This window comes from Podarcis cretensis, assembly GCF_951804945.1.
Source record: "Podarcis cretensis genome assembly, chromosome: 9".
NCBI lineage: Eukaryota > Metazoa > Chordata > Lepidosauria > Squamata > Lacertidae > Podarcis > Podarcis cretensis.
In genome coordinates, this window is record NC_137178.1 from 16,023,781 (window position 1) to 16,051,128 (window position 27,348).

The following is a 27,348-nucleotide window of genomic DNA, read 5'->3' on the forward strand; positions in this document are numbered from 1 at the left end:
TCCAGTGGGGGTGTGTCCAAAATGTGTTTGCCAGGCTTTGGAGTTGCTTGCAAGATATAAAATGGCAGATATATTTTGAATCCTTGCTGTGATCAAAAACTTCCATCTTGCAGCTCCAGAGCACCCCGACCTCATGTCCACAGTTCATAAACACGTAGCATCTGAATGTTATTATTTTTCTGAATTAAACTGCTAACATTTGAAAATCAAAGAGGATAATTGAGCTGATGCCGTCAAGATAACAAAAGCATAGATTTTAGTATCTGTATTTATTCCAGCTATATTTCTGAATATATACTGTATGTTTAAAGCGGCATTGATGTTCAGCGTTGCCTGTGCTACAAGCATGGGCAGTAGATGAAAGTCTTCCTTATACTCTGTACATTTTTATGTCCGGTTTAGCTTGCAGGCGAGGTATGCTTGTTAGATAGTTTAATTGAGTTATGCAGCAGTCAGGCTTGAGCAAAACATAGCCTAATTTGCAGTCCAGCTAAGGTTCTGCACAGAACTCTGATGAAGGAGTTTTGGTTTTGCAAGACTTGTTTTCATTGGCTGTCATTCATGACTTTTGGCAAGGAGGGACGCAGGTGGCGCTGTGGGTTAAAGCCTCAGCGCCTAGGGCTTGCCGATCGAAAGGTCGGCGGTTCGAATCCCTGCGGCGGGGTGCGCTCCCGCTGCTCGGTCCCAGCGCCTGCCAACCTAGCAGTTCGAAAGCACCTCCGGGTGCAAGTAGATAAATAGGGACCGCTTACCAGCGGGAAGGTAAACGGCGTTTCCGTGTGCGGCTCTGGCTCTGGCTCTGGCCAGAGCAGCGATGTCACGCTGGCCACGTGACCCGGAAGTGTCTCCGGACAGCGCTGGCCCCTGGCCTCTTAAGTGAGATGGGCGCACAACCCCAGAGTCTGTCAAGACTGGCCCGTACGGGCAGGGGTACCTTTACCTTTACCTAATGAGCAGAATCATTTAAGGGAGTGAGGAGACTCTAGGGAGGTCGTGTTGAGCAGAGCAGTGGTCATCAGCAATAAGGTGAAACAGAGGCTTAAAGATAAGGTTGGACAAAGCTTTGGGAAGCTTTAAAAGTGAGGTCAAGAAGTTGAGTACATGAAGGAAAGAAGAGCCAGTGAGAGTACAATGTCTTGGAGCCAGGCTGTAGCTCATTGGTAGAGCACTTGATTTGCAGGCAGAAAGTACCAGGGTCAACCCCAGGGAACTTCATTTTTTCATTTCTTTTAAAGGTTAGGTAGCAAATGGTGTGAAAAAGCTCTGCCTCAGGCCCTGAAGTTGATAGGTCCTTTGATCAGATACATGGCATCTTCCTAGGTTCCAGGGAAGGGATTTGGGGGAAGGCGTTGTGTGGTCTGAGAGACTGGAGAGGTGGATGATTTTGGCAGTGGCGTTTTGGATAGAGGTGAGATGATAGAAATGTGAAAATGGGAGGGCCAGAAAGGAGAAGGCTGCAGTAGGCTAGATGGGAGCTGACTAGCACAAAGAACCTGAATTTTAGCCGAGAGGAGTGGATGGGTTTTAATTATGTTGCGTTCTTGAATAGGGAGATGCAATGTGGTTTGGCAACTCTTTTAATGTGGTGGAGGGCGAAGGAGAAGAGAAAAGTCGTGGAGAGATGGGCCTGGAAGGAAATGTGAACATTTTAGCCTTTCGGCTTTCAGCTTGTGCCATCTCCTTGAAAATACATGCAAGATATCACACGAGGCAGCAGAGGTTTAGGATTGGAGTCTTCTCCTGGATGGGCTACCTTCCCAGGTTGATGAGCCCAATCTGTGCCTCATTTCCCTCTGCAGCACATTGCCACAGCCTGCCTTTGCATGCAGGGGAAGTCCTTAAGTCATTGAAGGTTTGAGGCCCATCAGCTACCCTCACATGGTTTAGCTGGCCAGTTAAAACCATTCCCAGGGTGTGGCCGCTGTCACATGCTTACAGCTTCTAGGAGCCACAGGTGATAGCTGTGGGGAACAAAGATGGACAAACTAACCCAGAAGGAGCCCAAGGTGTCCCCCACCAGAGGTATTACCCCTCCCCAACACCCCATACATTCAATAATCTGATACTATCGTCATTATATATATATTGTTCATTCTCCCCCCCCCCCCAATGAGCTTTTTATTTTTTGAATGTTGCCTTCTACTTTCTTTAAGCTTCTGTCTATCACAGCAGAGCTTACTGCTGGGTGTTCGAATACTAACTAAATGTTGGGTTAATCTGCTGAAGTCTAGCTGAGACTTGCCTTGTTCTCTACTGTGAGCAGAAAGCCCAGAGCCTTTAAGCTCTCCTGCGTGGGTGTGGTGGACAAAGGTGAATTTCTAAGTGTTTCTGTAACAAAGCAACGGGTGTGGCGCCAATATCTTAGAAGAGACACCAAGTATATCCTCCGCACTGGCCTTTTATTCCTTAGAGGGGCAGCCTCCTGCGGCGATTACTTTGTGTTCTTCCAACCGGCGGCAAAAATAGTTAACTACATAAAGAGACGGCGTGATATAGGAGCTTCCCTCTTTAAGATACCTCACTGGGAGATGTGGTGCCTCTCTGGCATGCAGCAATTCACATTGCTAGGAGAGTAAACTTCATGGGGGGGTGCAGTTTAATTGAGGAGAAGGAAGCCTCTCCTGAGAGCACTTAAGTGAGGAAAGGAAATCTTTCCCCTAAACAGGGTTCCTGATAACAGTGTTCATAAATACCACGCTTTCATTCGTCATACTCAACGTCAATAAAACAGCTGTTTAAGCAAATCTTTACATTTCTGCTTGTGAATTTGGACCAGTCCATGGAATAACCCCCACTTTTTTTTATCTTGGTTGTTTTCCAGCAATCGTTCTCCAATGAAGTCCATTGTGTTGAAGAAATTTTAAAGGTGAGTGTATCTGCCTTTGGTTGGTGTGTGCTTTAAGCAACAGATGTGGGCAGCAGAACCATTTATTTCTGCTGTGTAAAGGAAGGAATTGCTTGTTTTTTTCTGTGGCTAGCTACAGGGTGTGAATTCAAAGGTTGTTTGCTTTGGATGAACAATAAAGGTTTCTTTTGAAATGCTTCAAACTACCCAACCTGAATGTTTCTGGGCAATCCTTGTAATAGGTCTGAAACAAAACCATGTGTTTCATATTTTCTAAATTGCTAGCCCTAGATAACATACTGTATGTAGATACAACCTTTGTATGCTGTGAAGTTCTGTGGGTGGTTTACGATAAATAAGCAAACAATTGAAATTTCAAGTAAAACATTTTTTTAAAGAAACACTTTTTTAAAAGGAACAGGAAGAGATACAAAAAAAAAATTCCTTCCAGTAGCACCTTAAAGACCAACTAAGTTAGTTCTTGGTATGAGCTTTCGTGTGCATGCACACTTCTTCAGAGATGCACACGAAAGCTCATACCAAGAACTAACTTAGTTGGTCTTTAAGGTGCTACTGGAAGGAATTTTTTTTTTTGTTTTGACTATGGCAGACCAACACGGCTACCTATCTGTAACAGGAAGAGATACAAAAATTCAGCCGTGAGTTTTGGTTTGTTGCAAGATCTCATTTTCAACTGCATCCTCAAAATTAAAAGCACATAAAAAAACAAACAGAGGCCCAGACCATCTGTATTTTTAAAAAAAGATCTAGGTGAACAGAAAGTTACTGAAAAAGCCACAAAGATGGGCACCCCGTGAGCCTAACTGAGAAGGTTATTCCATAACTGGGGTGCTGCTGTTGAAAACACATTTCCTAGAGGTTATCCACTTCATTTCGTTTGGTGGGGGCACCGAAAGCAGGACCTCTGAAGAGGTTTGTGTAGGTCCATATGGCCTTTAAAGTAACCTGGTCTATAAAGGCATTTAAAAATTTAAAAGGCCAATGCCATTTAAAATGTTGAAACCACCACATTAAATTGGGCCCAGAAACAAACTGAGAGCCAGTACCATGTGGTTGTGTACATACTGTACATTGAAAGCACATTCAAAGCACATTGCCCGCCTCAGAGAATTCTGGGCGCTGTAGTTTTACCCCACACACTTCTCCCTGATAAGGCTATTCCATAACTGCTATTGAATACACACTTTCTCTAGGGTCCCTCACACTGTTTGTGCCATTCTAGTTTGTGTATTATTAGCAGAAGCCTTTTCCCCCTCCCTTTCCCCTGCTTGGGAAATAGTGGACACATGCATTTTAAAAACAGCACTGTATACTCTATACCTCGTAATAGCCCAAGGAAGTTGATATAGGCCTGAGGTTCAAAGCAGAATCTGAAATTCCAGTGCCCCAGTTCTGCTGCTGCTGCTGCTGCTGTTTTTAATCCACCAATTCAGACACAGTTTAAAATTTCGTATGCAGTATATTCAAAATGATTGGTGGCAGTAGAAGGTAGAAGTATGGTGGTATTATGCATTTTCCTACCCCAAACCAAAGTCCTCAAATGCCAGGGAAGAACACACACACACACACACACACACACACACACACACACACCATGATAGCTGCAAGGCTCTCAGGCACCAAGAAGCAAAAACGCAGATTATAATCTTGTGCTGTCCCAGTGCTTTGGGTTTACATGTGTCTTGATGCTGGGTAAGTACAGGAAATGGGCATTAAAGACTGGTTTTCATTTTTTCCAATCTTTTTATCTCTCTCTTAGGAAATGACCCATTCATGGCCACCTCCTTTGACAGCCATCCATACTCCTAGCACAGCTGAGCCTTCAAAGTTTCCTTTCCCTGCAAAGGTATAATAATAATAATAATAATAATAATAATAATAATAATAATAATAATAAATAATGGTTGCTTAAATCTAATCAGTTAAACACAATAAAATGATGACTATAAATGTAATTACTGCTGAGCACAAAGTCAGAAGATACTCTGAAGACAAAACAATAACTTAGCAATAGTATATTTCTTTACAGTGTTCAAATAACTTCCATTCATTATATCAGTATTCATAGTATGTCATGACGTGTTAATTGTCTTGCAATGTTCCCCTTTCTCCTTTGCTTCTTTGAAATTATTCTTCAAAGCTCAACTTCTCTGTGGAACCTTTAACAAAGACTTATGATCCCCATTTCTTATGGTTTTTGTAAACTACCCTCGGTTAAACTCAGTTAAAGGGTGAAACATAGATTTCTAATATAAGTAACTGAAATAAAAGCAGTTTCTTTCCCTGTTTACCCCTGCTTTCATTTCTTTTCTGTTGTTCCTCTGTACCGATTGTAAGCTCCTTGGGGCAGAGACATGACATCTTATCAGCGGTATTATATAAATCACTGTAGGAATTGTTTGCAACATTCCTGTAAAGCAGGCTGGGATTATCCCTGTATGGTAGATTAAAAGACTGAGAGATACTGGTGTGATTAAGGTCACCTAGTTAGTTCATAGCCAAAATGAAAGTTGAAGGTGGGAGCTTAGCTACTATTCTATGATTAAAATTTCCATTTCCTCTCTTTCTAGGAAACCCAGCATGGTGGATCAGTCATACAGAGCCAGAGTAAGTAAGAGATCTAAAAATCTATGTGTGGTTGCTTGGATACAGTCAGCTGTGTCCTGCTGTGGTTGCGTTCATTTCGACAGGGATGGAAGAGAAATTTCCATTCAAAACTTTACTGAAATGAAAGCATGTTGAACAATAGAAGTGTCCGTTGGCTTGAGCCCAGTGTTTTTCTGCTGCATACATTTCTGCACGCACTGTAAACATTCCTGTATTTGTATCTATTGTGCATTTACTTGTAAACACAGGAAACTTTCAGAAGCAACAAAAACGACCTAATCAATTACAGTGGTACCCTCGGTTGCGAACGGGATCCATTCCGGAGGTCCGGCCGGATCCCAAGGTTTCCGCAACCCGAGGAGAAGCGGTAAACTGCTTCTGCGCATGTGCACGGGGGGATAGACCACTTCTGCGCATGCGCGTGCAGCAACACACTTCCAGGTTTGCCGCTTTCACAACCTGAAGTTTACGTTACCCGAGGGTAACGTAACACGAGGTGCTACTGTAATTGGATTGGCAGCAACTGCTACTGGCTATCACTACGATATGGAAGTTGAGGCAGAGCGATGAACCCATTCCAGTAGTGCTTTTTGCAAGGTTGAGCTCCAGCTATTGTTGGGGCTGATTGAAGCAGATTTAGAAGTAACCCCATGTGGTGTAGTTAGCACCACTCCAGGTAACGTCTGTGTCTTTGTTGTTGTTTAGTCGTTTAGTCGTGTTCGACTCTTCGTGACCCTATGGACCAGAGCACGCAAGGCACTTCTGTCTTCCACTGCCTCCCACAGTTTGGTCAGACTCATGCTGGTAGCTTCGAGGACACTGTCCAACCATCTTGTCCTCTGTTGTCCCCTTCTCTTTGTGCCCTCAATCTTTCCCAACATCAGGGTCTTTTCCAGGGAGTCTTCTCTTCTCATGAGGTGGCCAAAGTATTGGAGTCTCAGCTAATACTCTGTCTCTTTGTATGTGGTTAAAGCAGATCACATGGCTACACATGATGGTGTTTATGCTTACTGTGTCATTAGCGTGATGCATGGCCATGCGATCTTCACTAACCACATGGAAACAAGACGCAAAAGTTTCCAAGGAATAGTGTGGGAATACATATGGAAGGAGGAAGCTGTATGCCACCTGTGTACCATTTATCCTTATCTTGGTTGTAAAGCCAATCGATAGTGGTCACCTCAGTCTTTCCTGGGCTCCTGGCAGCCTTCCTGAATTATCTGTAATGGAATTATAGAATTCCACTGAGCAGAAAGGCATTTAACAGCTGTCCAAAAGTTTGAGCAGTGTTTGTTTATTTGGTTCTTAGCTGCATTAGACATATCGCCGTCTTTAACTTGTGGAATAAAAATGAAAGTTGCAAACTGTTGGGGAACCTGTATGAATCCATACCCCTAGCATGGATTCAGACGATATACCGTCAATTAACACAGATTGCATAATGCATAAATCTTTGTGTGTGAGAGGCATACACACAGAGAGGGGAGGGCAATAGAAAACAATTTAAATGGTACAATGCTTGTACAGCCTAAAACATGTGTTGTTGTTGTTTTACAGAGCAGTATGATGCACCTTCTAAGACGTCTATTTCTCAGCAAGGAAAATCGTAAGTTGCTGCACCTTGTGCCTCTGAATATTACGGTAGTTAAGTCAGGGTGGGGAACGTCTAGCCTGCCAGGCCACCCCATTTGGCCTACAAGTCTGCTGTAATGAAACCACACCCCTCAACCACACACCTGACATTCACACATCACTTCAGTTGCAGAAATGAGGCCTGAACTCCCCAAACATTCATGGGGAGTTCATTTCTGCTTGGTGTGGCTTCTTCTCTCCCACAACAACAGAGACTTGTGGAGCCTAAATGACCTGGAAAATGTTCTTATGGCCTAAACCTGCAAATATTAAGAGTCCACATCATCAAATGCATGAACCGCAAACTTTAGTTGTATGTTTAGACACAATGTGCTTATTTTTCATGCACTCTAGCTCTAATTATACGGCACCATCTGTACTTGTTGCATTTAATTTCCCTCTCATATCACTGCTTACACTCCCTTACAACCATATGTATCAATACCTAACATGGCTAGAGCCATCCTGAAAATGAATTCTACTGGGAAGCTGAGGACAGCCTCCTGGCCGCACCTGCAAACTCTCAAAATCTACATGCTTTTTGTGAAAGCATAAGCACAGTGCAGCACTGAATGCCATACTTTTAAATGTCTGGGAGCATGCATTTGATTCTGGATGGTTGCCCTGAGTTTCCAGGACATCAAGATGTTGTTTGAAACATCTGCTCATGTGCAGACTGCCACTGAAGAAATTATTCAGGCTTTTCTTAAACTAGCTACTTGGTTAGTTTGCACTAGAGCAGGGGTCAGCAAACTTCTTCAGTGGGGAGCCGGTCCACTGTCCCTCAGACTTTGTGGGGGGCTATATTTTGGGGGGGAAGTGAACAAATTCCTATGCCCGACAAATAACCCAGAGATGCATTTTAAATAAAAGCACACATTCTACTCATGTAAAAACACCAGGCAGGCCCCACAAATAACCCAGAGATGCGTTTTAAATAAAAGGACGCATTCTACTCATGTAAAAACACGCTGATTCCCAGACCGTCTGCGGGCCGGATTTAGAAGGCGATTGGGCCGGATCTGGCCCCCGGGCCTTAGTTTGCCTACCCATGCACTAGAGGTTAGCCACACCCCAAACAATTGTGCAAGCGGCTCCATGTGATCAGTGGGGCTTTTGACAACTTTTCCAAATTGTGTTGCCAGCAGGCCACACCCATGAAGATGGCACATTGCTTTTGCGAGAGAGAAAGAGAACAAATGAGATTATTTCTTTGGCAAAGCTAGATGCACACATGAAAGTTCACATATTAAGCAGCCCCATGATTCTTTTGATTATGTTGATGATTTAAAATTGGACTGGAGCCAGAACCTTAGTTTCTCAGCTTGCCACTGCCTTGACAAAACTTTGCCATGTTGCTCCATTTGTTTGTTTGTTTGTTTGTTTGAGTGGGAGTAGAGGGGCTTGATAAATTAGGGACAGGTTTTCTTATTGAAGATTAAAATCTCCGGTGAGACTTAAGCAAAGATACAGGTTTCATCTTGTTTGGCAGAAGTAAGAATTATGTCTAGCTTGATTTCCATGGTCAGCAAATTTTCCTTAATTGTCTCTGTGCATGAATGTTTCTAGAAAACAAAACATTTACACCAGCTGTTGCTAGGAATCTTTGCTGTAAGTGTACCTATGCTGGAAACAAGTGGGAACAGTGACATTACAGAACCCTTCCTAATAGAACTTCTGCTTAGAAACACCGTAGAACACTGAAGCACAATGCACATCTCTTAAATTTCCCATTTCATGTTAGTTTCCCAAGTGCTATGTTATTTTTAAGTATGCCATTAGAGTCATGTGAGATTTTCCTCCGGCACTGTTATTTTACACGTGATAAACTCAGGGCTCAGGGGCTGGTTAAACGGCCTCTGTGGGCCACAGGTTGGGGTCCCCTGGACTAGACCATGTAAAAAAATGAACATAATGTTTTAGCTGCAGTTCATTCATTTTCAACTTTGCATTCTTGTCATAAAAAAGCGCGCCTAGACATTCCGTTGTTGCGCCCATAACCTAGGTTTAAGGTGCTGTTTAGCTCCTAGCTTTCATATCTCAGTTTCTAACAATGTGTGTGTAAGAAAACAGTTACGGGAGCAAGATTTACAGGGTTAACCAGGAGGTATCAGTCCCTAACAGCTGTGATGGTAATTGCAGAGCCTTCACATTCAATGAATCGGATAAAACTCACAAAATTAATATTTTGCAATTAAGATTTCTTTAAACCAGTGGCTTCCCCATTTAAAACTGTGAAATGGGTACTGTCCCTTAAGAAACCTGGTTTTGAAATGGTGTGAATAGGCTCCAAACGTAAATAATTTTCACTAAATTATGATCATAAACACAGTCTTCAAGTTAAATGTTTAAAACAGAAGTCATTTGCTCTGCAAATAAAATGCAGCACATCTCTATTCAAGCAACTATATTGACACTTCTGTTCAAACTGTACTTGGGTGGGCTGTGTTCTCTTACTTATTAGAAAGCTTTTATTTTAATTTGCTCTTATCTGAAGCCCAGAATCTATCAATGCTGTTTCCTTGTCAGGCAAACCTTGCAGAAGAATTGCATTGCTCAACAATACTTCTGGGGGGGGGGGGAACCGCTCCTAATTGGGCAAATCAATCAACTCCTGCTTTCAGTTTTAACTGATGTTAACAATTAAAAAGGTGAAGCCAGTTGTTGATGAGAACAAGAGCCAAAGAATGTTCCACACACCAATGTTTTCTGTGTGGGTATCCTTATCACAAAGAACTGTGTGTACTTTGTTACCTTTGATGAGTGTACATGCAGCTGTTGTGCCACATGTACACATATCATGGCTTTCCAACATGTTTTAAAGTCATTTCAGGTGAGCAATGACTTCACAATATTGAAGCTTTTCAGGTATTTTGGAAAAAGATAGCATGCGTGAATGAGCAACTTTTAGAGATATTTTCTTACTGTAACCTTCCAAGTTTTCCTTTAGCCTGCATAATTCAATGTTTTCTTTTTCTGCATGAAAATGGCGAGCACAATGTGTGAAACCACCCCTTCAGATCTTTTGACTTATGAGTTGTGAAATGCTTTTCAAGGCTACACGGATTGGAAGCTATTGTTTGCAAGCCTGGTTTTTGTCCCTTCTGCCTTTGTCCTATCCCCATGGAGCATCTTAAATCCATATAATTAATGACAGATTGGTTTTAGAGGAATATGAAACCTCCAGGACTAAAGCCAATCTCTTTATAACTAGGGATGAAGGTGGATTACTGCAGTCACAGCAGAATTGTTTCTCCTTCTTCTGAGTCACCGGGCCCTGTCCCCTGCCAGAACCAGAACAGTGGGACTAGAGTCCTGGGAGTGTTCTGCTTTGGTATATATAACAGCTCCAGTGTCCTGCTGGAGTTGCAATTATGTCTGAACATAGAGCATAGTCCTTGGATGTGGCTATGTTTTATCAGGTGGCTTGGTTAATACCCATCTTACAATGGCAGCCAGTGCAGAAGAACATTCTCCTTTTCCTTGCCAATGAAAACTGTTTATCAGCAGTTAATGAGAATGCCCTATTGCTCCTCAAAAGAGTAGAAAAAAAGATGGCTTCCCAAATATAAACGAAATAAGCACCATTTGGACCGGGGACTTAATTAAGTTGATTCCTCAGGTTTATTTGTTTTAATTAGTGCACTCTTGGGTTTGTGTGTTGCTCTGCACAATGGTTCTCTTTCTTTCCGTTCTTCCTCTTCGAAACGCACGTGACCGTCTGAAACTCCAGCCACTTTGAGTCGCTCACGTTACAGAGTGTAGCCGACTGAAAACAAGCAGCGTTTGTGCTGGCTAATTAGAGGCTGAAATCCCTCTACATCTGCGTGCCCAGAGTAAGCAGGCAAGCTTTTTGCAGAGCAAACGTGGATTTCCCAGAGGGCTTTCCATTCTTGAGTTCGGCCCTCAAGTTTAGCACCTGGCTTCACTGGAATGGAAGCAAGGTTTTTGTTATTTACAACAGCAGGTGGCAAGTTCAGTTCCCACTGACGTTAGGGGAGTCCTAGGAGAGACAAGCTTGTTCGTGAAATAGGATGATCATATTTGGCATGTGACAGGTTTTAGGAGCTACTTCTGTTTGTAAACACACAAACCCCTCTTCCTTCTAAATAATTAGTTCCCAAAGATGTAAGAGTTCTCCCCCAGCCCCGCACACTCAAAATGCAGCATGCCCAGCATTCTTTATTTTTAAAGTCCTCTTTCATTGTTTCTCCAGTGTCATCTTAAGGATGACGGATCCAAAAATGTTATACTCTGTATACTCCAGAAGTTCAAGATTAAAAACATTGAAGATATTTGAAAAGATTATTTATTTATTTAACAATTTATTTATTATCAGTCCATCACCCTAAAGTTCCAAATGCGGGTTTCAGCATTAAAACATCATTAAAAATAATTTAAAACAACTTTGGACTACAATGCACGCAGAGTTAGTTGCATTGATTTTGGTTGCAGAGGCAAGAATGTGCAAGATTTCAAAAAGCTGTATGTTCTTAACTGTTTGGTTTTTTAAAGTTTTTTTTTTTTTAAAAAAAATGAAATTAGCCTTTCCTCTTAAATTAATCAAAGCATTTAAGAGTTTGTTAAAAATAAATAAAAACACATTGCTTAGCAAATACTCTTCTCTTGTATGTAGTGAGTGATGACTCTCCTTTTTTTAAAAAAGAAAAAGCTTCCAATTGTCCTTCCTGGGAACAATTCATCAGCTGCAAGTTTCTTTCTGCATTATTAATAGCTTATCTGAAAGCTATTAATAATATGCCAACAGAGGCAATTTGTGTCTGTCTATCTTTCTTTCTGGGAAGAAGCCCTTCAGAAGATAATGGGAAAATAAACGGTGTCGTCTTTGGATAATAGATGTAGTCTTCACGGTCTTCCCACATAATGCCATTTTCTTCTGAAGGTTTTATTTGGAACACTGATGCCTTCATCTGGGATAATAAAACCTTACTGCAGTTTCTTGTGTAGGGGCAGAAAAATTGTGCTTTGGGTTTGAGTGGCAACTATTTCATAATTATCCCCCTCCCCATTCCAAAAAAACCCCCACCACTGAGTACTGAGTCAAATGTACAATTTCCTGTGCATTAGTGATTTGGAGCTCCTGTGCTCATTAGTCACAAAACACTGCCTTATATAGCGTTTGGCTGTTGTTCATCTAGCTCAATGTGGTCTGCACTGAATAGTAGTGGCTCTTCATCATCATCATCATCATCATTTTATTTGTATGTTGCCTTTCCACAGTTAAAAACAATGCTCAAGGAGGCTTACAACATGACAAGATTTACATAATTACAAAAGTCATAAACAATATATAAACCACATAAAAAAATACACAACCAAATGGAAAACCATTTCCACGTAAATCAAAATCTAAAACTAAGAATACAGCATTTATATCACAGTTTAAAATGACATAGGTAAACATAGGGGACAAATAGAAGAAGACGCCTTCACCCTGGTATAGGCTCCCCTTTATCACACACAGAGCCCAACGAGACAATGACAAAAATCCACCAACAGCATACAAATCAGTATGGCTAACCTGATTAAAAAACACCCACCCACCCCACTCAAACACGAAAACAAAGATCACCACAGCCAACCACACCCTAGGCCAACCCCAACCTCTCTCGCCACCAAAGGAACACAAGTGAACAGCAGAGAACCTGCACAAGCAACGCTGACACAAAACCCCACATATATTAAGTAAAATAGAAACATCGTCACCCGACCCCACCCCCACCCATCTTCCACCCCTTTCCCCCTTTTCTTCCTAATGTCTCAACAAATGAAACTGATTTGTAAAAAATGTTACTTGGAAAAAAAGAGAGAGAGATTGCACATACTTTTGTAAATCAAGAAAATCTTTAATAAAAATACATTTAAAAAAGAAAGAGCAAATTGATGTGGAGAACTGAACAAAGCAAAGGATTAGTACAGGCATGCACCCCCCCCCCCTTACACAGGCGTTCCGTCCCAGACCCCGCCACACTCACATAAGTGAAATTCTGAATGTTCTCCAGCATGCAAACAGCTTCCTGCAGGTAGAAATCATGAAAGATTTCCCTCTGATATGCTGGGTTGATAATGCAACATTCATGAAACTTAGAAGGCACCTAGATGGTAGTGGCGTAGTCTAGAATTCTGCATCTGCCTATTGTTTAGATCCGCTCATGACAACCATGGGAATTGCAGCAGTTATGCCTATCTCAGGACATGTTGTGAGGACACATGGACTCTCCTTCCTTGGAGTAGGTTTTTAAGCAGAGGTTGAATGGCCATCTGTCATGGATGCTTTAGCTGAGATTCCTGCATTGCAAGGCGTTAGACTAGTTGACCGGCAGGGTCCCTTCCAACTCTACTGTTCTATAATGCAGCCACCTGACTGAAGCTCAGCCAAGGGTCTGGGTCTGATCAGTGCTTGAATGGGAGATCACATGGGACAAAAGGCAGGACACAAGTGCGCTAAATAAAATAATAACTGGATGTACATCATGTGCACCTGATTTTCTTTCAATAAACTGGCTGGGCGTATTGTCTAGTCACAGATAACCGACAGCAAGTTAAAATGAGCAGCTACCAGCATGATTTATTTTTTTTACGCCTGGTTTGAGAATCTAGTAAAAGAAATAGTGATTATTTTCTTAAACACTGCTTCACAAAAACGTATTCAAGTGAAAGAATCATGTCGCCTCCAAAAATCATGAGGCATCAAAAATTCACTAGTTTGCTTCTGGCCTTTCATTGTAGGCTTCTGGAAATTGTCCTGTGTGCTCTTGTCTTTTGGGCAACTGCAGGCTTGCTTTTGTGTGATTTTGTATAAACCAACACTGAAGAGCTGAGAAGAAAGGGGACATGCGTGTAGAGAACATTATTACTAGGCCGCTGCAAGAATATGTAGGATTGCCCTCCAGAGTTTGTGGTTATGCTGATATAATCCCTTGGTAGATCTTTACATAATAGGATCCATTGTACACCACAAATGCCGAAGGACCGAACTTCATTAGGATGTGTTTACATTAACCGAGGCTAAACAAGGGACTGGTTTCACTGACAGCAGCTGTACTCTAGTACCCTGCCAATGTCACAGAATAGTTTTGCCCCATATGCTTCTAGTTGGGCATAGTTAGCTTTGCAACATTGATTTATTTAAAGGCAGTAGCTATTGTGGTAGCTTGCTGGCTTATTTTCCAGTGCTGTGCAGGTACAACAACCTTGGAACTAGCCGGCATGGCAAAGCGCTAAGAAGCAAAGTGTTTGTGGCAGGGGAGACAATCTAAGGAAAGCATCCCATGATGATTAAAAGTTTGCTTTTATTGTTTTTATTCTTTGATTGTTTTTAGGTATTTATATCTTGCTTTCTTTTTTAATATAATTTTTTATTAGTTTTTTTTAAACATATCATTTTCAACAATAATTAAACATACCGGTACTTTTACATCTTATTCAAATTTTTGACTTCCATCAATCCTGTCTGAAAATATAGATATATATTTATAATCTTGCTTTCACATAAGTTGCAAAGAAGCTATAAAACTGATAACAGCAATAAATAGTTTTTTAAAAACCAACAGTAGCACACGTAGCAGCAGATTAAAAAGCAATAACAAACTTAATAACTGAACACCTATAGAACTTGCAGTACAAATTGGGAGGACTGGTTATCAGTCCTTTTGGGGGGGGGGATAAAATAAAGATTGAAACTTAATCATGCAGTCTCTGTTTTATTGTGCTGGTTACCTGTTACACACAAGCTGGAAACTTCTTCCCTGATATAATAGGTTTTTCTTTTAATGGAGGGGCAGCTGGGCTCCCACCTGCAGCCTGACATGGTTAGTAACAGGGTTACCCTCTCACCTGCCATTTGTGAAAGCTAGATCACACTCATACGCACAGAAACTGGATGGGTTTGTTCATCCGTGGGTGCCAGCTGGCAGGCCTCAAAAATATCAGATCTTATCTGGCTAACATTCCTGTTCCTGCTGTGGTTTCATTTGGATTTGGTTATCCATCACTTCCGCCTCTTGGCTCTTAGAAGCACTGTTTGTTTGGTATCAACTAACTGCCAGGATCCATCCCCAAAGTGGTCATATTTCAGTGTCTGAGAGGTAACTGGATGTACTTTCTGAGTAAAATCTGTGGCATGTAAATAAATAAAAAATATGTGCCATTATTAATTCATTCTAGCACAAGGAGGATAGTAGTTAAGCGCAAAAAGCTTCTTAAAAAGCAATATCCCCTTTAAGATTCAGTGATTCTTTTTTTAACTTGTGCTAATTCAGCTTTGAGTGTCTGATTTTCATGATAGTGCAAGGAGTAGTTTGGGAGCTGGGGTTGGTTGGTTGGGTGGTTATACCTTTAATGCGTTTTCTCAGTCTTTAGGTAGGTAGTCATGTTTAATTGGTGGTTTTTAGCTTTAAGCAAAAGCTTAGGTATAATCTAAACTTTCCTTAGTTGCCCAGTTGCCACTTACAACCTTGTGTTTTCCCCCTCTTTTTAATTGCAAAGCTTTATAGAAATACATATTGTGATAATGACATGGAACTGGATCCAGAGTTCTTATGAACAGAACTCTACTCACTGGGCACATCCACCTGAGGAAGTGGGGAAGCAATATTTGCTGCTTCCTCCTCCCCCCCCCCCCAAAAAAGTTTTTTTGTGAAACTTGGTAGAAAGTGGTGCAGAAGTCTGCAGGGAGAGTTGGCAAACTTCTACCTCTCCCGCTTTCTGCAGCAAGCGCTTGGGTCCACTCTCTTCCATGAAACAAGTTCTTGTGTTTGCCGAAGTAACACTTTGGATCCAGCCCGCTGTGTGCATATTATGCCGTAGAGTAGAACTCCGCTTCACAAGCATGGGGCTATATCCAGTGTTGCGACTCTGCTTTGCATGCGTGGCTTCTGTCTGTGCAACAGAACTTCCTAGCTCCTACAGCTGCACACCCTCAAAATCAGCTCAGGTGGGTTGGGGGACCCTGCAGAGTAGATTTGGAGGGTACGCAGCGGGGAAACAACCCCCGGCTATCTGATCAGTACTGCACCTGTTTTTTAAATATATTTGAAAGACCACTGTAAACAGTTGAAATCATTGGTAGGAATACAGTGGCACTTGTAAAGTAACATGAACTTTGGTTACCATGATGATATAATAGATGGATTACAGTAAAAGATGCAGGAATAAAATTTAGAAAGAACCTCTTTTTATTTTTGGAATGGTTATGTTTGTTGTGTATGGCTTTATGCAAAACTAATAAAAAATTATTTTTTAAAGTATCTGTTATACACACACACACACATTTTTATTTGTATTTATTTATTTATTAAGGTATTTATATATTGCCCTCTCAAAAAGTATCAGGGTGGGGTGCAGCAATATAAAAAAGCTAAAAGAAACCCATTTAAAGCTGTCATTAGAATGACTGCCTCCTCAATTTTCCCTCTTTTGTTCACATAATAGCAAACGCCAAATCCTTGGTTGCCATCACTTCTGCCACCAGATGGTGGTCCTTGAGTTAGTGAGGTTTATGGCACCGGATTGTCAACAGGCATTCGTACCCATGAACATTTATCTTCATTTCACAACCAGTTTTAAGCTTTGGACAACAGCAGTGCTCTATTCTGACAGGCAGGTAGGAACACTTTCCAGATCTCTTGTTTTATGGGAGCATGCACCACAAATCTTTCTTTACAGCAATGACTATATTAGTTTTCATGAGCAGAGACTCCAGGGAAGATGAAGCGCTCTTGTTCTGCAGAGGAAATAGTTCAGCTTGGCCTTTTTCTTTGGAGTGCAAAAATGAAACCTGTGCTCGTTTTCCAAGAAAAATACTGTGAAAAGACAAGCTTGAGCAAAGAACACTTTCCCAGCTGAGTAGTATGTTGAGTGTAGATTAATCAAAACTTTGAAAACAAACTTGAAAACATTCCCTCTGAGTAACATTGCAATTTTTTGCAGCGAGTTACATTTATATCCTCTTTTCTCTTTCAGAATGCTACATGAAGACCTTGAGATCAGCGATAGTGACGAGGGTGACGATGACCAAGTCAGTGTGTGTAGATAAAATTTATAAATCCTGCAAATACCCAGAATACCTTTAAAAATATTTATGGCCTGTTTTCCTGCCTGAGCTGCTTATACTAACCTTTTTTTGTTGTTGTTGTTGTTGTTGTTCTTGTTAAATAGGTTTCTGATAAACCGTCTTCCTCATCCACTCCTCCAAGGTACGATTTCTTGGAAATAACAGGGAGGCAGAGGTGGGGAACAGCTCACAAGTTGTCTTATGCATGTAAACAGAAATCCTTGTGGAAGCAGCTCGGGGTTGTGGGCGAGAGGTTAAGAGGAGGGGGAGAGAGAGAGAGAGAGAGAGAGAGAGACTCTCACTGAACTGTTCACTGATTGGGATAATTCGGTAACAATGCATGAGGTTGTTTTAATACGTCCCTGCTTCTTCAAAGCACTAAAATTCAGTGTGTAATAAAATGGCTCATCTCACCCAGTATTCTGTTCTCTGCAGCAGCCAAGCAGACACCTACAGAAAGCTCGCATGTAGGAACTGAGTTCAAATCTATCCACTAGCGAGTCCCAACAGTGGATGCAGAGTTATTCACCAGTACGCTTTGGGTTCCTAGCTATCTAGTTCACCTGTGTGATTGTGAAGATAAAATGGAATCACCTCGTGTACACCATCCATAGTTCCATGGAGTAAGATTCTTAATTTAAAATCTAAAAACCGCTCTACGTTTAAAACAAAAGCAACATACAAAAATAGATTACAAAATGTAATATGAATCATACTGTAAGGTAATGCAAATCTGTGGATGGTAGGACCCGAATTAATGGATTCAAGTTACAAAAAAGGGAGTTTCTGCCTAAACATCAGGAAGAACTTTCTGACGGCAGTAGCTGTTCAGCAGCTGAATTTTTTTCACCTTGAGAGGGTATGCAGGCTGTCCTGCATTGGAGGAGGTTTTTAAGCCGAGGTTGGGTGGCCATCTGTCATGGATGCTTTAGCTGAGATTCCTGCATTGGAGGGGGGTGGACTAGATGAGCCTCGGGGGTCCCTTGCAACTCTACAATTCTGCGATTCTATAAAACTAGGTTTAAAAGTCCAGGATGTACAGTGGTACCTCGGGTTACAAACAGGTTACAGACTCCGCTAACCCGGAAGTAGTACCTCGGGTTAAGAACTTTACCTCAGGATGAGAACAGAAATGGTGCGGTGGCAGCGGGAGGCCCCATTAGCTAACGTGGTACCTCAGGTTAAGAATGGTTTCAGGTTAAGAACAGACCTCCGGAACAAATTAAGTTCATAGCCAGAGGTACCACTGTACATGTTTTGAGCTTATTTACTCTCCCCCAGGAAAATGGTCATTAGATGAAATGTGTTTGATCTTCTGCTTTTCTGGCAGTTGTACAGTGGTACCTCGGGTTAAGAACTTAATTCGTTCTGGAGGTCCGTTCTTAACCTGAAACAATTCTTAACCTGAAGCAACACTTTAGCTAATGGGGCCTCTCACTGCTGCCGCGCGAGTTCTGTTCTCATCCTGAAGCAAAGTTCTTAACCTGAGGTACTATTTCTGGGTTAGCGGAGTCTGTAACCTGAAGCGTCTGTAACCTGAGGTACCACTGTATCACAGTCGCTCTCAAAAGCCCCCTTGTTTTCCTAGCAATGTTTCCTTCTCTCCCTCCCTCCACCCCTCTGTGTGTGTGTGTGTGTGTGTGTTGTGTGATTTAGCGCTTTTGCATTTTCATCCTTTTGAGGGATCAGGAGAATGTGATCCCCGCAGTGAACAATGATAGAATGTTTTAAATGATGCTGGTTGGATTTTATCTCTCTCTCTCTCCCACCCCAACCTCCGCCCCAGTGCTGGCCTGTCTCTGGAGGGAGTGGAAGTGCAGAAAGATGATCCTTACCCTCTTCTAATTTTATCTCATGGTATTGACTTGCAGTGCCCCACAATCACAGCCTGAGAGTGTGGCATTGGCACATTCCAGCAGTCCAGAGTCTGGGAGCACAAGCGACTCGGACAGTTCCTCTGACTCTGAGAGTGAGAGCAGCTCCAGTGAAAGTGAAGCAAATGATCCCCCAACAAGAGCATCCACACCTGAGGTACGGTGTCCCATTATTTTTAAAGTGCATGATCTGTGTGTTGTGAATAGCCAATAGGAGGCCCCTCTTGACTTTTTTTTATTTAGCCGGTCAGATAATTGTTCTGTCAGCAGAATGCTGTCAGTCTCTTCTACCACGTTACTGGTCCCTTTCCACCCTCCCAGTTTCCCAGCACATTCGAACCCTGTGCTACTGTAGTCCAGCTGTCCACATAACGCCATCAGCACATACTTTAGCCACAGGCTAAAAGTCACTTCCTTCCGGCCATGTAGCCAGAAATGTTTCAACACAGGCACAGTGCAAATAGAAGAAGACGCCTTCATCTCAGTATGGTTCCCCTTTATCTAATAATAATAATAATAATAATAATAATAATAATAATAATAAATTTATTTATACCCCGCCCATCTGGCTCGGCTTCCCCAGCCACTCTAGGCGGCTTCCAAAAAAATATTAAAATACTGTAATACATCAAATATTTAAAGCTTCCCTAAACAGGGCTGCCTTCAGATGTCTTCTAAAAGTCTGGTAGTTGTTTTTCTCTTTGACATCTGATGGGAGGGCGTTCCACAGGGAGGGTGCCACTACCGAGAAGGCCCTCTGCCTGATTCCCTGTAACTTGGCTTCTTGCAGTGAGGGAACCGCCAGAAGGCCCTCGGTGCTGGACCTCAGTGTCCGGGTAGAATGATGGGGGTGGAGACGCTCCTTCAGATATTCTGGACCGAGGCCGTTTAGAGCTTTAAAGGTCAGCACCAACACTTTGAATTGTGCTCAGAAACGTACCGGCCCAACAAAACAACAAGAAGAATCCACCAGCAGCATTCGAATCAATCTGGCTAACCTGATCCAAACACACACACACACACAAAAAAATTCACTACAGCCAATCAAAGACAACCAACCACCCCCTAGGCCACCCCCAAAGAAATACAAGAAGCGAATAGTAAAGAGAACCCACACAAGTGATGCTGACACAAAACCCCACACATATACTAAGTAGAAGAATAGAAGCATTGCCACCCGACCCCACCCCACTCACCGTTCCTCCCTCCCCATCTTTCCCCCTTTTCTTTCTAACCTAACACTGTATGTAACACTAATGTCTCACACCAAATGAACTGATCTGTAGAAAACGCAATTTGAAAAAAGAGACAATGCACATATTTTTGTAAACTAATAAATCTTAATAAAAATATATTTTTTAAAAAAATACATGAATGCAAAACAGACAAAACCTTAGATCGAAGCATCTAATATATTCAAAGTGTATTTAGTACATTAAATAATTTCAATGCATTTTAATGATGATGATGATGCCTGTATGGTTATCAGGCACCCCAAGGCCTCTTCCCACCTTCCAGCCAACAGACTGTATGCAGCGGTTGTACAAGTGGAAGGCAGTTTGCGCCAACCAGTGTTCCTCTTCCACTCCTCCTTACTGCCCCCTTTACCTTCCTGGCTGTGGGGCTGTGTTGTACAGCGCTGCAGAATTGTATAGAAACTGGGTGGAGTGGTCATGATCCAGGAGGAAGGACCTTCAGATACATCCTGATGTAACCTTTCACTACAAACTGTTGGCTGGAATAGTGGAAGGTGGGGAAAACTTTTTGCTTCTTACTGAAAAGTTGCGTTGAATGCTACCTGCAGCTGTCACCTCGGGTCTTGCCCTATAAGTGCCATGATCAGAAGCTTTAAAAAATGCCAATGAAATTTAGAAATTCAGGGATAAGGCCTGGCGTTATGGTGCTTGTGAATTGCATGTGCTCTGTGTGGTGATGACATCTGCCATATGGACCAGTTGTAAAGTGTCCTCTGAACAATGACCATAAGGCCTCTATTGCCGACAAATCAAAGAACTATTTGAACAAGGGTGAAATTTCTGTCCGTGTTTTGAGTGGTTTTGAGTTCAGAACCTTCTCTGCATCTAAGTTCTGTTTTGAAATTTTAGCTCAAACCTTTCGATCCCAATTATTTTATTTATATGATTGTGTATGTGCAACTTTTTTTTTTTAAAAAAAGCAAATTTCAACAGAATATTTAGACCTTTTCCAGAAATCTGTGTGGAACATTCATGTCTGTAGGAAAGGTTCCTTCCCTCCTCCTCTTTCCCTGGGACGTGGCTGGACTTGACTTGATTTGTTCAGTTTTGGAGGCCTTCGCTGACCTACTTGGGAAGCCAAACTGGGAAAAAGCACCATTAATGTCATAATCAAGAGCAGGAGTGTTGTGAAATTGCTTCAGGAACGAAAATCTGTTTTTTACGTCATTGGTATAATGTCAAGCTTAGTGTGGCATGTTGAGGATCTATGGAATTATGAAAACCATCTTTTAAAAATTGGCCTTAATTCATTACCCTTCAACCTTCTTGATTGGCACCTTCATAATACACTTGTAGGCACCAGGCAAAAACGTTCCTTTTTAACCAGGCCTTTGCTTGATTCGATTGACATCGTTTGGGAGAGGAGGGTATTGGGTTGTTTTTATTTTGATTATGTATTTTGTGGTTTTATATTTTGATTTTGTTCTGTGAACTGCCCTGAGACCTCCGGGTATAGGGCGGAATAATAATAATAATAATAATAATAATAATAATAATAATAATAATAATAATTAATAATAGGAGGGGACCCACACTGCAGTCCTTTATATGAAACAGAGAAAGAAGCAAAATACCATTTGGATTACAGTTTTGTTTGTAGAATCATCTGGCTTAAATCACTGTGTCTGGGCTGCACTGCTTTGGGCTGCAGATGAGGGCTCATTGGACTGCATGCTTGTCCATAAAAATAAATAAATACCCCTTGTGCATGGAAAATCAGCATGTCTGGGACAAGGTGGCTTTTCTCTGACAGGCCTGCTTTCTATGCACAGAGATTTTATTTCTGTTTTTGTATGGCGGAGCATGAAATCGTTAGAATTTCTACCTTCCATCTGAAGCAATACACTCATACCTCGGGTTAAATACGCTTCAAGTGGAGCGCGTTCAAGTTGCGCTCCGCGGCAACCCAGAAGTAACAGAGCGCATTATTTCCGGGTTTCGCTGCTTGGGCATGCGCAGACGTTCAAAATGACGTCATGCGCAGAAGCGGTGAAAAGCGAAGCACGCGTGCGCAGATGTGCCATCACTAGATATGTTTACCTCTAGATGCGAATGGGGCTTCGGAACGGATCCTGTTCGTATCTAGAGGTACCACTGTATAGACAAGGGAAAGGTTTGCTATCTGAGTGAGAACCAGGCCATAGAGTGACTCTGTACATTTTGCGCCATTGTCTTCATGGGGGCCCACTTGACAGAGGTGGGCAGGGCCAAATGGGGCAGAGCTCAATGGATTTGAATATATACAATGGGCTACATTCCATTCACCCCTCTCCATCTCAAGAGGCTTGAAGGTGTGGAGCCTGGCCTGGGTATGAAGCCTGGCCTGGGTATGGTCCCAGTGGGTTGGAGGACCACATTTAGTCCCTTATACCTGAAGCCCCACACCTTGGAAGTAAGAGAAGCCACCTCAGGCAGGTTTCTTTGGAGCCCAGACATGGCACAGCAATAAAGAAAAGGCAGAGGCATTTGGGTGGTGGATGTGGAATAATAATTAATAATAATAATTTATTATTTATACCCCGCCCATCTGGCTGAGTTTCCCCAGCCACTCTGGGCGGCTTCCAATCAAGTGTTAAAAACAACACAGCATTAAATATTAAAAACTTTCCTAAACAGGGCTGCCTTCAGATATATTTTAAAGAGAAGATAGCTGCTTATTTCCTTCACATCTGAAGGGAGGGCGTTCCACAGTGCGGGCGCCGCTACCGAGAAGGCCCTCTGCCTGATTCCCTGTAACTTGGCTTCTTGCAGTGAGGGAACCGCCAGAAGGCCCTCGGTGCTGGACCTCAGTGTCCGGGTAGAATGATGGGGGTGGAGACGCTCCTTCAGGTATACAGGACCGAGTGAAGCTATTTGCCTGGTCTTGCGCTGGTGCTCGCATCAGAATTATGTTCTTGGGCAAAGCCACCATTTCTGGTCTTTCCACCCTTGCTCAGTTCAGCATATAGTCCTCAGAGGTTTGGTGCAGATGAAGCAATGCGCTTTGTGACGGGCGCACAACCAACTGGTGTTTCTCTTTTCTTTTTCGCCACAGCCCGATCCACAGACATCCAACAGATGGCAGCTGAACAACTGGCTGATCAAGGTGAACCAGCCGGTGTCTCCCACCGAGAATTTCCTTGAGGATGACCGCAGCAGGGGGAGTCTCCAGGAAGGCAAGGGGCAAGGGAAAACTTGCAGCGGCAGCAGCAGCAAAAGGGAATGCTCGCAGCCGACAGATGGACACTCGAAAACTGCCAGCAAAGCACCCCGGTCAGCTCAAGAGGTACACCTCCCTACCAAGCGCAGCTACCAGAAGTCTCCGGTGCACACAGAGGAACCCCAGTTCCACCAAGTCGTGGGCAGTAAGCAGCCCAGGAAGTCCAGCAAAGTCGCAGCACCGGAGGAACCGAAGCGAGGCCTGACGGTAGAGAGTGAGCCGCCCGGTCTGTATGGGGCGAAGGACCAGTCTTCCAAAGACAAGCCCAAGGTGAAAACGAAAGGGCGGCTGAAGTTTGGCGACAAGAAGGAACAGAAGCTGGCAGTGCCGGAGCCCGCCGAGAAGAAAAAGCACAAGAGCTTGCACCAGGCCACTGTTAAATTGTTCTCGGACCGGGGTGCTGCAAAAGACAGTGCGGCTGGCAGTGCCCTGGAGCTTTTGCCCCTCAGCCCTTTGAGCCAGAGCCCCAGGGTTCCCGCCACCAGCAGAACTAGCGGCACGAAACCAGCTGTTGTGGTAAGAGAGGACAAGGACAAGTTTCTCTTGCCTATCAGGGATAAGAAGTTGCTGTCGCCCTTGAGGGATTGCCCGGTCCCTCCCTCGCTTGTGGTTAAAATTGAGCTCGCTCTCCTCTCACGGGTCCCACATCCACCCCGGAAGGGGGGGGACTGCCCCAAAAGACTGGAGGTCAGAGAGAGCCACAGCTTGAAGAAGCAGGATGTAGACAAGAGGAGACAAGAGGATGCACCAAGCAAGACTGTCAAAAAGAGAAAGGTGAGAGAGGGAGACCTGTGCAGTTGGTACTTTTTATTTTAACCCTTCAGTATTTCTTGTGTTTATTTTACCATGTTCTATTTATCTGTTTGAGGGACGCGGGTGGCGCTGAGGGTTAAACCACTGAGCCTAGGGCTTGCCGATCAGAAGGTCGGCGGTTCGAATCCCCGCGACGGAGTGAGCTCCCGTTGCTCGGTCCCAGGTCCTGCCAACCTAGCAGTTTGAAAGCACAAAGTACAAGTAGATAAATAGGTACCACTCCGGCGGGAAGTTTCCGTGCGCTGCTCTGGTTCGCCAGAAGCAGCTTAGTCATGTTGGCCACATGACCCGGAAGCTGTACGCCAGCTCCCTCGGCCAGTAAAGCGAGATGAGCGCCACAACCCCAGAGTCGGTCACGACTGGACCTAATGGTCAGGGGTCCCTTTACCTTTACCTTATTTATCTGTTTGTTTCTTTGCTAAAAATAAATAAATCAAAAATAGGACCCACAACATCCATCGCTTCTTACCTGTATTTTCAGCAGTTCAGAAGAATACATTCAGTGCTACATCACCTCCACTAACCACATTCTGTTGGCGTGTGTGAATATGAGAGATTTGTACTGGCTGTGATTCTTGGAGGTCTTGAGGTCAATGAAAATGGCAGCTCAGCTCAGTGGCGTAGCGTGGGGGGTGCAGGGGGGGCCAGCCGCACCGGGCACAACATTTGGGGGGGGGGCGCTCGCACTCGCAGCTCTCTGCCCCTACCTGGCTCACTCACTCTCTCTCACTGCAGTGCTGGCTGTGCGAATCCGATCCGAGCTGCCGGGTCGCCGCCCACTGTGGAGGGGGAGGGTGCCAGGTGTGCGGTGCGGTGCGGAGCGGAGAGAGAGCGAGGGAGGGACTATCTGGGGGAGGGACAGTGCAGCAGCCGCCCAGCACAGCGCTGAGTGCGGGAGAGAACCACACCCGACCAGACCAGGCAGCAGCAAGAAGAAGCTGGCAGCGGCGGCAGGTTAGGGGCACAAATTACTTGCCTTGCCCCAGGTTAAAAGGTAAAGGTAAAGGTACCCCTGCCCGTACGGGCCAGTCTTGACAGACTCTGGGGTTGTGCGCCCATCTCACTTAAGAGGCCAGGGGCCAGCGCTGTCCGGAGACACTTCCGGGTCACGTGGCCAGCGTGACATCGCTGCTCTGGCGAGCCAGAGCCGCACACGGAAACGCCGTTTACCTTCCCGCTGGTAAGCGGTCCCTATTTATCTACTTGCACCCGGAGGTGCTTTCGAACTGCTAGGTTGGCAGGCGCTGGGACCGAGCAGCGGGAGCGCACCCCGCCGCAGGGATTCGAACCGCCGACCTTTCGATCGGCAAGCCCTAGGCGCTGAGGCTTTAATCCACAGCGCCACCTGCGTCCCTAACCTGCCCCAGGTTAGGGGGCGCAAATTACTTGCCTTGCCCCGGGTGCTGACAACCCACGCTACGCCGCTGGCTCAGCTCAGCTCAGCAATATAGTGGAACGGAAGATTCCATGATAGAGATGATTAGAAAAGGGATCAGTATCAGGCCCAGACATCCTAAAGCAGCTGCCCTCTCTCCACCGTGACAGCTGGCTGCATCTGTGAACCTGCTATTTTAGTTTTCCACAGCAACCCCCGGGGTGACAGTAGTCTGGCTCGCATGCCACGTTAAATGGAGAGCGCCGGTGCCCAATGCTCAAAAGTTTGCACGGTTCTCCTCTGTTGGTGCTCCCGCCACACCACTGCATGCAAACTGCAAGCAGTAATCAAGGCTTGTTCTTGGCTGTGGAAATAATATTTAAAAAGCGTGCACCGGTTTTTAAATGGTTTAATGTGATGGATGAACTGGGGGCCCTGCCGTGCACTCTGGAGAAATGTGGGACGTTAAACTGTGACTCCTGTCTTCTCTTGCAATTTCAAAAAGTGTGTACAAAATAAAAACCAAATACCATACAAAATATTATTGATTGAATCAGAAACATAAAACAACCTTACACAATTAAATCAGTAACAATGTAGAAAATCCTATGTAATGGTAGCTGGCCAGATAACAACATTACGTTTTGTGTAAATGTTATTTTCTTTAAGAATAGATTGATAGGATATTAAGGGTTGGTGTAATCAAAAGTGGCAAGTAAGTAACTTAGCTGCCTAACATTCATATACTTTTTTCTTAAAAGCAAGAAAACTAAGCAAGAAAATTAAATGTTGCCCATTTAATTAATGGGCAGTGACATGACACACTGGTTAGAAATGTTATAGTGGCTAATATTTTAATATTTTTTTGCCTTTTATTCATTTGTATTTAAAAAAATTTAGATGCAGCAATTGACTTGGGGTAGTGAGCTGACTGGTAAAAATAGTCACTGAGTAGCAGGCTCAGTGACTCAGAGTAGTCACTTGGTAGTTGCTATAATAATCATTTCTCGGTCTTGTGGCTAAGATCATGCAATTCCAAGGTTAACTTGCTTTGCTTTTCATAGTACATTCTTTCTGAATTTAATCCTGATTTTCCTCTGGTTTGGATGGTGGTGGTTTTCTGCTGGAAGCATTTGTGTATAAAAGTTGTCTCGATAACTTCCTCCTCCCCCTCACGTGTATCTGATTCTTGTTAAAATAGCTTCGGAGGGCGGGGGGGAATCCGCGTGGGGTTAACTCTCTGGTGTATGTTTTCCTTTTGGCAAACAAAAGTACAATCAGCTGCCATCAGTGACTTGACCAGAAGGAATTTTTGTGTTGCAGTCTCAGTTTAATTCATACTCACCAGGAATTTTATATCTATTGAATAGGCTTAAAAGGTAGCCTTATCTGAATCATCCAAGGTCAGGAAAAGAAATACTGTATACATGGCTTCCTTTGGTCTTGCTGAGGCAGAGATTTCTCTCTTGCTTGGACCGCTGAATAAATCAGTCGGTTCCCCAAGCCCCCCCCCCCCCCCAAAAAAAAAATAAGAAAGAAGAATGGAAATTCCAATCCTGCTAGATGTTGTTAAATTAGCTAACTAGGATTACATTTTGAAATCAGCATGTCACATGCTGATTAATGATTGGCAACTTTTTGTGGGGGAGCA

The 27,348-nt window shown here is 43.4% G+C and overlaps 1 protein-coding gene across 7 annotated transcripts in view; it reads left to right on the forward strand.

The window, feature by feature from the left end:
• The window catches only part of AFF1 (ALF transcription elongation factor 1), a 148,562-nt gene that overhangs the window by 104,546 nt on the left and 16,668 nt on the right, over positions 1-27,348 (forward strand). For 6 of the 7 annotated variants that reach the window (XM_079990719.1, XM_079990724.1, XM_079990720.1 and 3 more), the window contains 8 exons: positions 2,822-2,866; positions 4,626-4,712; positions 5,437-5,473; positions 7,031-7,079; positions 17,090-17,150; positions 17,285-17,322; positions 19,052-19,211; positions 23,345-24,283. In XM_079990719.1, the coding sequence (XP_079846845.1) occupies positions 2,822-2,866; positions 4,626-4,712; positions 5,437-5,473; positions 7,031-7,079; positions 17,090-17,150; positions 17,285-17,322; positions 19,052-19,211; positions 23,345-24,283 (1,416 nt within the window). The remainder of the gene's footprint in view (positions 1-2,821; positions 2,867-4,625; positions 4,713-5,436; positions 5,474-7,030; positions 7,080-17,089; positions 17,151-17,284; positions 17,323-19,051; positions 19,212-23,344; positions 24,284-27,348) is intronic. The other variant, XM_079990721.1, reaches the window with a different exon arrangement.